At 40.0% G+C, this 16,094-nt stretch overlaps 1 protein-coding gene across 3 annotated transcripts in view; it reads right to left on the minus strand.

Annotated features, from left to right (window-relative positions):
- Positions 1–8,604: 8,604 nt before the first annotated feature.
- Positions 8,605–16,094, minus strand: part of Ptprk (protein tyrosine phosphatase receptor type K) — a 510,436-nt gene continuing 502,946 nt past the window's right edge. For all 3 annotated transcript variants that reach the window (XM_052169637.1, XM_052169636.1, XM_052169635.1), the window contains 3 exons: positions 13,966–14,129; positions 13,104–13,239; positions 8,605–10,128 (listed from right to left, as the gene is read on the minus strand). In XM_052169637.1, coding sequence (XP_052025597.1) covers positions 10,075–10,128; positions 13,104–13,239; positions 13,966–14,129 — 354 coding nt within the window. In that variant the 3' untranslated portion in view covers positions 8,605–10,074. The remainder of the gene's footprint in view (positions 10,129–13,103; positions 13,240–13,965; positions 14,130–16,094) is intronic.

A 16,094-nucleotide genomic window follows, 5' to 3' on the forward strand; every position in this document is an offset into this window, starting at 1 on the left:
GACAACTCTTAGGAGTTGATTCTTTCCTTCCACTGTGTGGGATTTAGGGATCAAACTAAAGTCATCAAGGTTGACTATAGGTGCTTTTACCCACTAAGCTATTTGCCAGGCATTCACTTTATATTTTCATAAAAATTTTTACACTGAACCCAGAGAGCTCACCAATTTGACTTGATTAGCTGGCCAGGAAGACCAAAGAAAACTCTTGTCCCTGCCATCTCAGCATGCCTTTATCTTTTTTTTTATTCCATATATTTTTATTTACATTTCAAATGATTTCACCTTTCCTGGCTCCCCACTCCCCAAAAGTCCCATAAGCCCTCTTCCCTCGCCTTGTTCCACCATCCACCCCCTCCCACTTCCCTTTTCTGGTATTGCCCTATACTGCTGCACTAAGCCTTTCCAGAACCAGGGGCCTCTATCTTTTTATGTGGCTCATAGTGATCCAACTCAGGACCTCATGTTTATCATATATATCACATGTTTTGTCAACTGACACTTGGTAAATATCCATTGGTACTTCCATCTTCCATTATTTTAATTTCTTTTGATTTCAACTCATTTTTACCTCTCGTTTGCTATTTGTTTTATTTCTTTTTCAAGACAGGGTTTCTCTGTGTATCCCTGGTCATCCTGGAACTGGCTCTGTAGAACAGGCTGGTCTTGAACTCACAGAGATTTACCTGCTTCTGCCTCCCCAGTCCTGGAACTAAAATGTGTATACCACTACCAGCCCACCTTTTCTATTTCTTAATATAAGAACTTCAATAATTTATTGAGACCTTACTTGATGTCACATGGTAGCATTTAGAATTACCCATCGGCTCTGCTTCAACACATGTCATGTGTTGACATGCGTTGTATTGTTACTTTCTGCTTTTTTAAAATTTTTACTTGAATAATTCTATGTGTTTAATGAATTATACTGTAGAATATAGCTTAATTTACATATCTTTGGAGAGTTTTATATTGCTTTTCTTTTATTGAATTTTTTTTGAGAGTTCGTCTTTAGTTCAAATGAAATGTTCCAGACACTTATTCAAATAACTATTAAATTGTTGTGTTTTATTTTATAGCTCAAGATATAATCTTGGCAACCATACAAGGGAAGCTTGAATAGTCTGTTGTATAATCAGATGGGTTGCACAGCTCTTCTCCATCTTAGTTGGCTTTCTGCTTAGTAGTTTTGTGAGTCAAAGAGGAAAGACACACAGTTTCCAACCACAGCAATGAATTTGTCTTGTCCTTTCAATTCTACTAGGATTAGCTTCATGAATTTTGAAGCTTCACGGCTTGACGTGTGCATAGTTAGTCTTGTTCTGGCTTCCTCATGAATAGATTTCCTTGCTATAATGGAATATTCTATGACTGTGGTAATTCTATTTGCTTAGAAGTGTGCTCCTTATATATTAGTACAGCTACTTGTCATTGTTTAAATGGAATGTTTGTATGGTATACATTTTTGAGTCACACACTCACTCAATTCATTAATGGCATATATTTCTGATATATAAGCAGGTTCATAAAATTTTAAAATTTACTATTGTCATTTTGTAAATTTGTAAAATTTTACAAAATGTATAAACTGGCATTGTTGATGGTCTAAAGTGATTATTGATGTTAGTAGCCAAATCTGTCACTCTTATTTTTCCTCTTCTTACTACTTTTATGTATTTCTTTTCTTACCTTCTTGAGGAATTCCATCTTGATTATTTTAGTGCTTTTGTGCATATAGTTGATACGACGGTCTCAGTGATTTCTCTGTATGTCCAGTTTTTGTGTTTGAGTATGACAGTCTACTACCACCAATATATCTTTCCTTTTTTCCTACTTATAACTACAGTATTCCTTAATATCAGCTATGCAGTTATTTGAAATAATCAAATATGATTGATAAACAAAGACATACAAATGCTGCAATAATCCATAATTACATTCATTCTGTTGTTCACCTTTCCTCCCTAATGCTCGAAAACTATCTGTTTTATGATTTTCTCTCTATCTAAAGAAACACCTATACTTTAGTCAAGTATAGGGAGAAGTCAAGGGGCAACAAAGGAGACGGAGATCATAGCACAAATCTCCAGTTATCTACTATATAACTCTTTCGACACAGATATATGAGTTCTCTAGGTTTTACTATTTGAACCTTACTAATAAGGCCATTGGATTTCACATTCTTCAGTGTCCTTTTAACAGTCAGTTATTACAATGCAAAAGTGAAAGACTTGATTTCTTATGTGAAAACAATCCCTCATACCCCCATCGTTAGAGCACATTTGATCCCAGGCAGTAAAGAACTTGACATTGGGAAGTAAGTAATTAACAAATACTTCATCATGCCAAGAATAAAACATGAAGGTGAACATAAATCCACCTGAGTCTGCTGACTGTGCTTCAGGCAATTAGATTTGTGAAAGTGGAGGGCAGGCTCCCATCGTGGGTGGGCAGGTGCCCACACTGTTGCACCCGTCAAAGAAGTCAGCACACACAGTCACAGTCTGGGATGCGGGTGATCCACAGATGCCATGCTGCCCTTGTGACTGAAGCAGCTCGGGTCATCTGGTGGCTAAGAGGCGCATGCTCTTTCTGAGTCTAGAATGTTATTTCTGGAAGGATTATTTCTTGTCATCATTTTGAGAAGGTGACTAAGAGAAAGGTGAGCTTTCTCACAAAATATGCTTTCTTGATCTCACACTTAACTTTTTCCTTATTTTGAAAGAGGATCTTCCTTAGCCTAGGTTGGCCTAGAACTTGCCATGTAGTTCACGGTACCTTTAAATTTGCAGCAATTTTTCTTTCACAGCCTCCCGAGTATTGGAATGAGTATAGGCATGAGCCACCATGCCCAGGTAATACTTACCTCTACCCCAGCCTTTCCTATCTTTAAGAGCCAAGGCTTATCTATGTGTGGTTTGTCTTTCAGTATGAAATTAAGTATAGAAAAATAATTATTTTTTTTGTTACCTGAAAAGAGACAAGAAACTTATTCAAGTTTAGTAGTCACAATCTCAAATATGCTTCTGGTCATCAGGTGAAACTATCTTGTCTTATATGTCCCAAATATATCTGGCTGCTACAGAGTTCTCATATTGTTGATTTACACGGTGGCTTGATGTTTATTAGTAGTATGACTCTGACTTTCTAACTAAAGGAGGTTTAAAGAGAAAGATTTTACTAGGTAGCTTTCTTTTTTGTTGGGGGAAATGAATAGATCCAAATTCAGTAAGAGGAATTTTCACAACTGATGAAACTGCACACTCATCCAACAGAGAAAAACGAAGAACAGTAGGCTTTTGTATGGAGATCGTAGGTCGATGTTCACTGTCTTCTTCAGTGGTATTCCATCTGCTTTGAGATTGGGTCTTTCTACTGAACTTGAAGCTCATTGATATTGCTAGGCCAGTTGGCCCCATTTTTTACTTCTTCAGGGTATACAGAATGAAGAACAGGTGTCATTAAGGTATCTTCATACAAATACATCATGTACTTTGACTATATTCCCTCTCAGAAACCTTCCTCTTCTTCCTGCTTCAGCTAATACCATTTTCCGCCCAGGTTCCACTAGATCAATGTGTTTAAAAGAAATAAGGGCTGCCAGGCGGTGGTAGCGCATGCCTTTAATCTCAGCACTTGGGAGGCAGAGGCAAGCAGATTTCTAAGTTCAAGGCCAGCCTGGTCTACAGAGTAAGTTCCAGGACAGTCAGGGCTACACAGAGAAACCCTGTCTCAAAAAAAAAAAAAAAAAAAAGAAAGAAAGAAAGAAAGAAAGAAAGAAAGAAAGAAAGAAAGAAAGAAAGAAAGAAAGAAAGAAGGCCAATGAGAATGCAGTATTAAAAAAAAATCCAGGCATTGCTTCATTGGTACAACTAAACTCCTATTTGAATCCAGATGTATAAAGGACAAAACAGTGCAGTGTTAGTCTACAGTAGGTTCCTGACGGGGAGCCTGGAGCCCTCCCACACTAGATGCAGGCTTCAGAGATTTTTGCTATCCACTTGGTACTTCAGAGATTTTTGCTATCCAGTTTGTATTATGCTTTTAAAACCCAAGTTTCTTGTTAACCTTAACAAATCTCAGAAACTGATTTCTTGATTTTTTTTTCCTTTGGCATTGTCTTGAACAATGAGACACATCAGAATGGATCTGTGTTCTCACGCAGTGCACGCTGGAGGGGCACCTGCTGTATCCTGTGGTTGGAGACATGTTTCTGATTCTGAGACAGACTTGTCATCTTCCTAACACTGTTCCCTCTGTCTTGTCAAGTGGCCGTTGTCAATAACCATGACTCCTTCATCTGTGCTTCTAATAACAGAACTGGGGGGTTCAGAGGGGGCAGCATCCAGTTCTCAGTCTAGAGCGGAAAATTCAGGGTGGTTTGTTTTTTTTTTAAAGAAATGATTTTTGCCAGTAGAAAAGCAAAAGGTGACATCATCTGCTTCACTAAGACCAGAGTGGTCATGTAAAGCCCCAAAACCAAAATAAAAAATATGGTTCCAGTCTCTGCCCTGAAGTGCCTTCTAGTCTGTACCTCTGAACATACTGCTCTTTTCAACAACACGAGGGAACATGGCACTTGTTGTATTCCATAGCTGCCTGCAGCTATTACGAGCTGGGTTGCTGGAACAGAAGCTGAGGGGTAGATGGGGAAGGGGCAAAAAGAAAGAAGGCCAGGACAATATTTTACTGATCAAGGCCCCAACTTTAATGGTGGTCAGACCTTTTAACAGTTTGGGCAAGCCCTTCCCCCCAGACTCCGGGCTGAGTCCCAGCGAAGTCGGCTAGCTTCTCCTGGCGGTCCTAGGCTCAACTGCTCTGGCAGCTGGGTGGGTCACCTGCTTAATTCAGGGATTTGTAGACCTGGGGGAACAATGAGCTTAACCTTCACTCTGAGCTTCTCCACCCTCGGATAAAAATTCCTGCTGTAACCTACTTCATAGCTATTTTCCTGCCTGAAGCCTTTTCAGATTCCTGCCTGAAGCCAGGGATTGTCCTTGGCTAAAGTCAAGTTCCTGCCCTGTGGTATGGCTCCCCAATATGGTCCTGTAGGAGTGCTCACACTTTCTCTGCTCTCCCAGATGGACGGTGTGCCTCCATGCCTCCACGAGCAATGCTTAACACTCACCTTCCCCTGCCTGTGCAATCTCATTTCTAGTTAGGAAACAAATTTGAATTTGAATTTTTTATTCCCACATTTGGCCACACTAAATACATGTCTCTAAGTACAGTTCCTTTTTCAAAGCTTTCTTGGTCTCAATTCTATATACTTGGGGCAGAGTCAAGACTAATAAAACCTAAACAGTTAATATGGCATATCAGCAGCACTGTTTTGCATTAAGCTTGGGGACTGTATTTTATTCTGTGTAATTGACAAGTGCATTCTGAAAGGTGCTAACTGTCATAAAGATGTGTCCCTGCTTCTCTCCCTGGACAGATTTTAACATTAAAGAAAGAGCTTTGAGATATTCTGTAGAGACCTTATGTTTATTTCAGCGGTTTAGAAATCCATCCATTACTTTCTTTTAGGATTTGATGCAGCAAGGTCTCCCTGGTATTTGCTCTCTTCCAGGTTAGCATTTCATATCACTGTGGAGGAGGATGGAAGTGCTGAAATGTTTTGTATCTATCACATTTCTATTGATCTTCGAGCAATTTATATTCTAGAAGTGAGTCATAGCTTACAGTAGATCCCAAGAAAGAGCTTTTCCTTTTGACTCTGGAGATAATATTCTGAAACTCAGCAGACGTTTGACTACGCTAGTGCTGTAGAAAGGTGCAGATACCGTTTATTCCCCCTCTCCTTCTTGAGCGTTAGGGAGACCTTATGAAATAATAGATAATTAGAGATTAGGCAACAGCAAATAATGATGACCTATCTTTTCACTTGACTTAATATAGCAATAAGCAAATCATACAGGTTCTATATGAAATCAGTCTTTCCTAAAACACTGCACAAACCTAGGAAGGTTGTGAAGTTTTGTATGAAGTCTCTGGTAATATTTTATGGATAAATTCTGCTAATTACACTCAACTTGGGTTTGTGAAAGACTACTGACTATTTTGTTTAGATTGAATTGCTGTCAAAGCTCACTGAAATTATGTACAAATGGGCAACTTGTGTTAAACCTTAAATGTTGTTGTTAGTCTAAGTATCAAGGCTGTGTCTCATTTCCAGTTGAATTTACAGGTGCATTCTACTGCATCTTATCATTATGGTTGTTGAATGAGTGTTGTAGGTTCTGTGAACTGTCATTCCATTTCCTGGGAGTGAAACATATTTGATAAGGAACAGTTATTGGGGTTCAAGTTTCAAAACTTGTGTCTGGAACCTGGAAGGGGTCTCAATAGACAAATATTTAATGAGCAACATTGGTGAGAGGCAAGTGTAACCTGTCCATGTCCAGGCAAGGGTCTCCTTGTTTCCCTCTCTATAATGGAGATCAGTTGGGTACACTGCTTTTATCTGAAGTCTTTTCCTTTGTCCACAGATTAAGTACAAGAGAAGGGTTACATGGGTAGGACAGGCAGAACACTAATACATTTTCAAAGTACTTGGTTAAAATGTGTACATTCCCAGTTGCTTATGTGCTTCTAACAGTATGAGAGGCTTAACTCATACTGTGTTAATGTCTGTGTACCACAGATTTCCAACCTCTTCTTAGTAAGGACAAACAAGAAAAAGGTTGTCAGATTCAACCTCATGACTTGATATTTCAGGAGAAACTACAAGAGGGATACAGAAAAGATTCCCTAGGAGATGCATGTTGCATGAAAAAATGGCTGATTAAAGCAACTTAAGAAAAAAGAGGTTTATTTTGGTTCCTAAGGACTTACTAAGGTGTAGTGGGGCTGAATATCAAGGTAGGGAATGGCCATTGAGCAAAGTTGCTTACCTTATGGTTGCCAGAGAGCACAAGCAAAGTGACAGCCAGGGGAGGCGGGGGAGGGGGTGAGGTGGGGGGTAGGGGGGGCAGGGACAAGATATACCCTTCCTGAGGCATGCTCTAAGTCATGCATGCCTTCAAATGAGGAACTAACTTCTAGTTTCTCTGTCTCTTTCTCTGTCAATATATTAATCTTCCTCAATTTCTCCCCACCTTAGTTTCAGAGACAGTTTTTCAGAGAACCTAGAGCTTACCAATTCAGATAGGAAGGCTGACCAATGAAGTTCAGGGATACAACCAGGTATTCATGCTTGCACAATAGGTATTTTAATGGCTGAGTCATCTTCTTAGATTCCACAACTCTTAGTTTCTAGCATCTCTCAATGGCATCATCAAATTATGAATCTATTACTGGATTAATGGATTAATAAGGTTAGGACCTTCATGGTGATTCATTTCCTCAAATCCCATCAATATACCATCAAGTCTATAACACACACACAAACACACACACACACACACACACACACACACACACTGGAGACATTTCCAATTCAAACTATTCCAGAACTTATATTCCTGAGCTCTTCCAAGGCACCTCTCCAGGAGGCCATGTTTGGGATGGACATGACGTCACATGGATTTACTAAGGGAGGTTTTCTAAACTATGAAGTGTGAGTCCTTGACCATGAGTATTCAGAAAAACACAGTTAAGCCTCTCATACTGTCTTCTGATAACCTGGCTAGGGTAATACCCAAACAAAGCAAACATGGTATGCCTTATCTATTGATATAGGAAAAGAGTACTTCATTTGTTCTTTTATTGAATGTTAGATCCTATATGGTCCGTGAACTTTGTGGGTAGCTGTATTTGCTGTAAGTTTGATGCAGCTCTATGTGGAGAAACGAATCCTTGTGAAGCAAATCAGAATCACATGCAATGGTAATACGGCTATCATCGCCAGGTGAACAAACCTTACATGAGCTTGTGAATTTTTAAACTTTTAGTCAGGCGTCTCTGTTACATTTGTTTATACCAGCACTTGTACTGCGAGGTGGAGCACAGGCAGTGGTGCTGGGTCATGTGGGGCTTTCATGGACTTGTCAATGTGTTTCTTCTTAGCTACCGAACTTAGGATTCGCTTCCTTTCAAATGTTCCTGTTGCCTTTCCAATTTCCACCCAGGAGATGAAATAGCATTGCTCTAGGAGAGAACTCTCTCTGTTTCCTAGCCATCATGATATGAGTGGCTACCCCAGAGTCTCTGACACAGTCCTAGAGGAAGGAGGCCAAGGGACTGTGGACTGAAACCTTCATGGTGAGAGCTATAATAAATTCTTGCTCTGTTAAAGCTTTTTTTTTTTTTTTTAAATATTTGGCAGAAAGCAACTAATACAAATTATGACAAGATGGAGAATAAAAGAAAATGGTGATGATTAATAGCAATAATAACAATAACAACAACCTCAACAATCACAACAACAACAATAATAATAATGATGATAATAGACACTAAACCCTAGCTTTTTCTCCCTTCACTGACCTGGCCTATGTGACATACAGTTTAAGGAACAAAAATAAATTATACTTCACCCTGGATATAGATCATGCTTTCAGAAGGATTTTTGTGGCATACTCATATTGAGCCATGGATAGGTTATTTATTTGGAAATACAGACATGAAAATTTAGAAGAGAAAATAATGTGCAATCAATAAATGTTACAATTATAAAAACTTTATTTCACTCTTACTTTCATGAAATCTCTATGAGCACCATGTCATTGACAGGCAATGTATGGGGAGGACACCAGAATGCTTCAGTTAATAACAAACTGCAAGCTGATGAGGATGTGATATTACAGCTATGTGAATGAGACCACACTTAGAAAGATTCACCGGGGAACCTCATAAAAGCAGGCAACAGGAACTGGGCATCGATCTATTTGCACTGTCTGTTGTAGAAACCCAAAGCTTGTGCTTGGAAACATCAAAAAGAACACTGTGCTTCTGCGGCAGTTTATACTTTGCTAAAACTTGACCCTGCAAGCAGCGGTGTTGTCATCCGGTGATCCTGAACAGTGCCAGGCCACAGGCAGAGAATAACTCTTTTCAAGTTTAAACAATGCTTAAAGGTGATATTCAACACTGGGTAAGCTAACTGCAATGCCTTCTGCTGTGCAGATTTCTCCTATGCATCAAGCCATCATTTACCTAATGAAACTGGGGGAAAACTACATTTTCAGCGAAACATTTTAATTTGGTCCTCTATTCAAAGACAATTGCCAAGATATTTTACATAAATTTAATTCACAGGCATGTACACAAGAGAACCACTACAGAGAACATTGCTTCCTGATTTATGAGTAAAAAGTTTATCCTCTACTTACACTAAACATACAAAAAAATAATCTACAAAAAATTGTTTACCATTGATTTAGCTAAAGAAAACTCTTCTAAACTAAACAAACAAAAAATGATTGTGTGGCGGTAGTATTTTTATCCTTCAAAAAAGTAATGTATGTAACCAATAAATATAATGTGCTTCTTCCATATAGACATATGTACACTTGAGTCTTTGGCTTATGTTATCTTCTAAAAAGAACTTTAAATGATCCAGCCATCATTGCACATTAAAAGAAAATAAGCCAGATACATATATATGTGTATATATACATGTGTATATAAATATGTATACACATATATATGTATATTTTTTACACATTTATATAGAACTCTGGCACACTTGGAACATATAAAAATGAAATTCACTATGACTTTGCACAGCTTGTTTCTTCCCCACTCTTAAGGTCCCACAGCTTTTATTTTCAAGAGCGGGAAATGCCACATACAAAGTGCATGCAGTGTGTGGTAGCTACTCTGCAGAAAGCAGGAAAGAAAAGGCTGCGTGGTCACCGGACAGACGCGGATCACATCTCATTGGAATCTGCGTCTGGTCAAAGATAATTTGGGTGGCACGAAATGTGGATGCTCTCATACAGTCACAGAAACGGGTCAAGTCCTTTTTATTAAGATACACAACTTTATAAGAAAAATACGTTTGCCTCTCCAATGTAAAAGCCTCCCACCCCCCCACTTTAAAATCTCTCCATGTAGTAACAGGTACAACAGCTGCTGGCTCAACAGACGAACGGATTTCTGCTTGGATGCTCTGCAAATAGTCTCAGCGAACTATGAGGACTCCAGGTACTCTAACGCCACATCATAGCAAAAACGATACTGCTCCTGCAGTGTGTCAGAACAGAAGGAATAAAAGGAGTTAGCAAAACGCTAATGGTGAATAATAGCATCTGCATGAGTTCCTGACACCCAGTTTAGATTATTTAAGAGCTGCAAATTACTTATTTTGTATGTAACAGGAACATCTGGCCATATATACTCAAGTCTAATGATCCCTTCTTAAGAAAAAGGAGCAACAGTAAAAAGATGTTTTTATCTTTGCCCTGCATTTCCTATCATTTAATATAGTGCCAAGGATTTTTATATGATCAAAATAGTTAAAAATGTTCCCCAGCTTACAAAACAGTAAAGAACCAGGGTGTGGTGGAGCACACTTTAATCCCAGCAATCAAGACAGGCTGGTCTGAGTTCGAGGCCAGCATGATCTATAGAATGAGTTCTAGAATAGCCAGAGCTGTTCTCTGAACATCACACAGAAATGCTGTCTTGGGGTGGGTTGGGGGATGGGGAGGTAAAGAACCAGGAAAAGGCTGTCATTAGAAGTAATTTTTAAACATCACCCTTTGTTAACTTCAGAAATTTAGTACATGATTGAAACAATAATCATCTCAGAATAAATAAAACTTCGGAGTTCTCAAGATGGTTATCTGTTTTACATTTTGCATGTTACACATTCTGAGTCTTTTTATATTACACAAAAAACTACTATGTGGATGATTTGGATTTTTAGATTATTTCAATATCTTTCTGCTTTGTATTGTGGCTGGGGTGTACCCATGCTTTCCTCCATATTCTAAATGATCTCTTTAGATAAAAGAGAGGGAGAGGGAGAGGGAGAGGGAGAGGGAGAGGGAGAGGGAGAGGGAGAGGGAGAGGGAGAGGGAGAGGGAGAGGGAGAGGGAGAGGGAGAGGGAGAGGGAGAGGGAGAGGGAGAGAGAGAGAGAGAGAGAGAAACAGAGATAGAGAGAGACAGAGAAGCACCCACTGTATGCTACCTTTTGCAATTTCATGTTCTTCATCTTTCCATAGTTCATATTCTATCAAAATACCATTTCAATCAATTTAAAAAGACTATTTAAGACCTAAAAACACCCCTTCAAGCTTATTTATGCCTAAATTGATTTCTGACACTCTTCTCAATTAAGACAACTTACTTGACAATGCAACATTTGAGTTAAAATTATACTACTTACGAGTCTAGACACCTAATCCACTATCAAGAAGTTTAAAAAGTCCAGATACTGTTATAACAACAACGATGACTTATATTGCATAATTCATTGGACAGTTCCCAATCCAGTCCAAGTAGGTAAAATCCAGGCAAGCTGAACTAGAGCAGAACTCAAAATGGATATTAAAATACCCAGGGTCTTTGACAATAAGCACAAGCAATACAAGTTTCTAAGAGGTGAGTATTGCTTTTTACCCTGACTATGAAAGTAAATATGGTCTACATTCGTTCCCTGGGAGAAGTGCATCCAAAGGGGGCGGGGGGAGGCTTCCAGCCAGCCAGCCAGCGCCTCTCAATTTTGTATAAAGCTGCATTTCCATACCAAAATCAGCCCAAACCATAGTAAATTTTATTAATCATTGATGTTGATTAAACAATGCATTCTGTCAGTTTTGTCAAGATTCGCGGGAGATGAGTAAAAAGGAACCCAGTAACTCACGGGAAGGTTCTAGAACAAATGTTCAACGATAGACTTAGAAGTCAAAGAAAAGTTGGTGTACATCAAAGACAAATTTGGAGACAGATGTTACTTCTGAAGGCAGGAGTAATCTGCATGTGACTTGAAATGTTTCAGGCAGAGTATATTTCACAGGTCATAACTACCTCCTATCCATTCTGTCTGTAAAAATTCTCAAACCAGTCCTCTTGGTCCCTCTCAACTGCCTGCATCCCAGAGAGGGTGCCATTGTCCGGTCCCCACTGGAGTCCCCTGAGAGCGCTTGAGAAAGGGAGACGTGAGCTGCCACTTGCCAGAGTGAAGCAGCATAAACTGAAGTCTTTAGATGTTTGTCTCAGGAAACAATGCGCTTCCTGTGTGAACAACCCCAAGCAGGAAGTGGTGAAAACGCACCGAGAGCTGACTGACTTGCTCTCGCGCTGTCTCGCTCATCATCTTGATAAACTAGGGCGAGCCACGATGATGCCCTGGCTTTCCTCCCTCTCTTCTCTCTGAGTGCAGCAGCTGCTCTTCCTTCTCTGATCGCTTTGTTCTTACGTGTAACCCGCAAGTGAAGCATGTTGCAGAGGCGGTAACTTCCTCACTAGGTACACGGCTCCGTTCAGACGGAGCCTTGCTCACGTATCCCCACTGGTCCTTACTTGAGAGGATTTGGGAGCTTAGGGGAACTCATGTCACATTATATGCACTGTACTGTAAGGTTGATAAAAGCTGAAAACTGACAGCAAGGACAGACCGACAATTTACATTCGGATTAGATGGGGGGAGGGTTATGAGATAATGGCTGCTATAAACTTCGGTTGCTCTTTCAAAAACACTGAGGGTCAGGACAGTTTATACAGGTCAGTGGTAGAATGCCTGGACTAGCATGCTTGAGATCCTGGGTTCTATACCTAAAGTATATATGCACCAAAGTAAGTCAATTAAAACAAAATAAGTGAACACACAGAAAATAGATGTCTAAGATTCTAAGCTTACTCTGTGAGTTAACTCAATATGCTTCAATAAGCAAAAAAGGGACTACACTTTAGCAAGATTTGTTTTCCTAGAACTATTTACAACACAGCACAAATTAGACTGATAATAAGTAGGACAAACCCTACACATTTCTCAAATTAAATGAGACGATTTTCTTCACCCAACTGGTCATGTGCTAAAGAATGCATTTATATGGGCATAGCCAAACTAGCTCCACTCTACCTATTAGTCACAAAGTCCCAGCAAGATTCATTTGAGCATCTGACTGATTTCCTCTATGTATGTGAGGCCCAACCAGTGAGTAGGTACACGACTACGTAGTCACTGAGACCCTCCCAAGATTCTGTGGCTCACCGGGGCTTCCACCATGTTTGGCTTGCTGTTCCTCAGGGTCTTTACTGCATGGAAAACATCCACCACATTTTGCCGCTTCACCATCTCCACAACAATGCCTATTGCACAAAACATGCCACTGCGTCCACCGCCATTCCTGAAAGCAAAGATATGCTTAGCACCTTTGGGAGAATCACAAAGTCACACCATCACACTCTCCTGGGAAAGGACACTTATCTTTAAAATTTCTCCCATTTCTTTGGAGTCTCCTTTATGTTTGCGTGTGAAGGGCAGAGAGGAAGTGACTAGGGGATAAAATTAGCTCTGGGGCTTATGAGCAGGAATATTCAACAGGCATAATTTGTTGTAATGTAGAGACACTGAGATCCTAACCGTTTGCATGAAACAGAAGTTGTCCAGACAGGTACTTGAAGAAGTTAAAGCATAAAACAACCACGTAAGTTTTATATTTATTGTGTGACTGTTTTGCCTGAATGTTGTCTCTATACCCAGTGTATGCACTGCCCATGGAGGTCCGATGAGAGCATCCGATCTCCTGGAACTGGAGTCAAGAGAGGATTGTTAGCCACCGGTTAGATCTTGGGTATCAAACTCAGATCCTCTAGAAAAGTAGCCAGTGTTTTTAACTTCTGAGTCATCTCTTCAGCCACAAGTGTATTAGATTTAATAGTCAGAAAACAAAACTAAAATAAGTAGTAAAATATTCATTTCTGAGAGTAGAGTTCTGTTTTGAAATAGGATCTGTGGTAGGTCTGTCTGCCGGGATTTGAGGGACATCTTTTAAACATGCACACAGCAAAGGCTAGCCAGGAAATGAGCTCTGAGGTGCCCTGCATGGCAGGCCACGCCCTGCCCTACTCACAAGCAGTGGATGATTGTCCGGCCTTCCCCCTCTTCACATTCCTCTTGCCATTTTTCCACCTGCAGTATCAGTTTCAAAAATGAGCGTTTGGAGCCAGGCACTTCTCGATGAGAAGCCCAGCCTAGATACTGGAACTGTTGTACCATCAGGTATCCCTCCTGTGGCTGTAGAAAAAAAACAACAACAGCATTTTATGGCTATGAGGATGAGAACCTTTAATGAATGGTAAAAGACATGCACTTTTTATAATGCAAAGAATTCAAAGGGAACGTATACTGCATGGAGTCTAGTAATTCTGGTTCCTTTTCTGAAACATTCCAAGGTATGAAAGCAAGAACCCACAACTTGTCATTTTTATCTGCCTGTGATGGCGTATATTGATTGCCAACTTGACTTGTCACCTTGGAGACAAATATCCGGGTGTGCCTGTGAAGAAGGTTGGTCAACCCGTCCCCTCTATTTACCTTTGGGCATTGTGATTTTGCTGAAGTTCAAAAGTGATCTTGTCATTCTTAGACCTAAAGGCACATTAATGCTTTTAGTCTACCATAATCAAAAACCCCTTTCATGATCTGGTTCGCTTCCACATCACACCTCTTTTCCCTCTAACACATCATTGAGGTTGGAGACACTGGTCTTCCTTAAGTTCATTTACCTATTTTCTTCTTGCCTTGGCAACTTTGAAGAGGATGCCCAATTTCTTTGGGGGGAACTTATTACTATAATGTCCTTTTCACTATCAAGTAGAATAGTTAATTCGACCCCAGTTTGCCTGTGGACTTTCCCATGATGTCACATAACTTCAGTATTCTTGGAAAGCTCTCTGTCTCTGGCTATCTCACTCTCAATTAATACCTTCTTCTTCTTCTTCTTCTTCTTCTTCTTCTTCTTCTTCTTCTTCTTCTTCTTCTTCTTCTTCTTCTTCTTCTTCTTCCTTCTCCTCCTCCTCCTTCTTTTTTTTTTGTTTTGTTTTTTTTTGTTTGTTTGTTTTTTGCTTAAATAGCCTTATTTTACAGAAATCTTTTCTGGTCACTTATGTCTGATCATCCAGGTAAACAATTAATATTCTGTGCTTCTCCTCTGACACATGTACATCATGTCAGTTAATAGATCCTGGTAAAGTGACTTGCGTGACACTAACCTTCTCTGGTAAGATTTACATTACTTAGAGATAAGAAACCTCCTCCATTTGACTTAAACTGTATATTGTTAGAACCTTGCATGATACTTTCAAAATAGCACTGCTGCTGGAAGACATAGAAACCTAGAACCCTGAAGAGAAAATACAGCAAAGACCATGCAGTGCACCGAGTGGTTGATCACAAGGTTCTCTTTTTGTTATTCAATATATTTTTTATTTACATTTCAAATGATTTCCCCTTTTCTGGCCCTCCACTCCCCAAAAGTTTCTCTTCTCTCCCCCCCCCCCACCCCCCCCACCCCCCCCACCCCCCGTTCTCCCATCCACCCCTTCTCACTTCCCTGTTCTGGTTTTGCCCTATACTGCTACACTGAGTCTTTCCAGAACCAGGCCACTCCTCCGTTCTTCTTGTATATCATTTGATGTGCGGATTATGTTTTGGGTATTCCAATTTTCTAGGCTAATATCCATTTATTAGTGAGTGCATACCATGATTAATCTTTTGAGACTGGGTTACCTCACTTAGTATGATGTTCTCCAGCTCCATCCATTTGTCTAAGAATTTCATGAATTCATTGTTTCTAATGGCTAAATAGTACTCCATTGTGCATATATACCACACTTTTTGCATCCATTCCTTCACTGAGGGATACCTGGGTTCTTTCCAGGTTCTGGATATTATAAATAGGGCTGCTATGAACATAGTGGAGCAGGTATCCTTATCACCTGCTGGGGAATCCTCTGGGTATATGCCCAGGAGTGGTATAGCAGTATCCTCCGGAAGTGACATGCCCAGTTTTCTAGGGAACCGCCAGACTGATTTCCAGAGTGGTTGTACCAGTTTGCAACCCCACCAGCAGTGGAGGAGTGTTCCTCTTTCTCCACATTCTTGCCAGCACCTGCTGTCTCCTGAATTTTTAATCTTAGCCATTCTGACTGGTGTAAGGTGAAATCCCAGGGTTGTTTTGATTTGCATTTCCCTAATGAC

Source organism: Apodemus sylvaticus, chromosome 23, assembly GCF_947179515.1.
Source record: "Apodemus sylvaticus chromosome 23, mApoSyl1.1, whole genome shotgun sequence".
NCBI lineage: Eukaryota > Metazoa > Chordata > Mammalia > Rodentia > Muridae > Apodemus > Apodemus sylvaticus.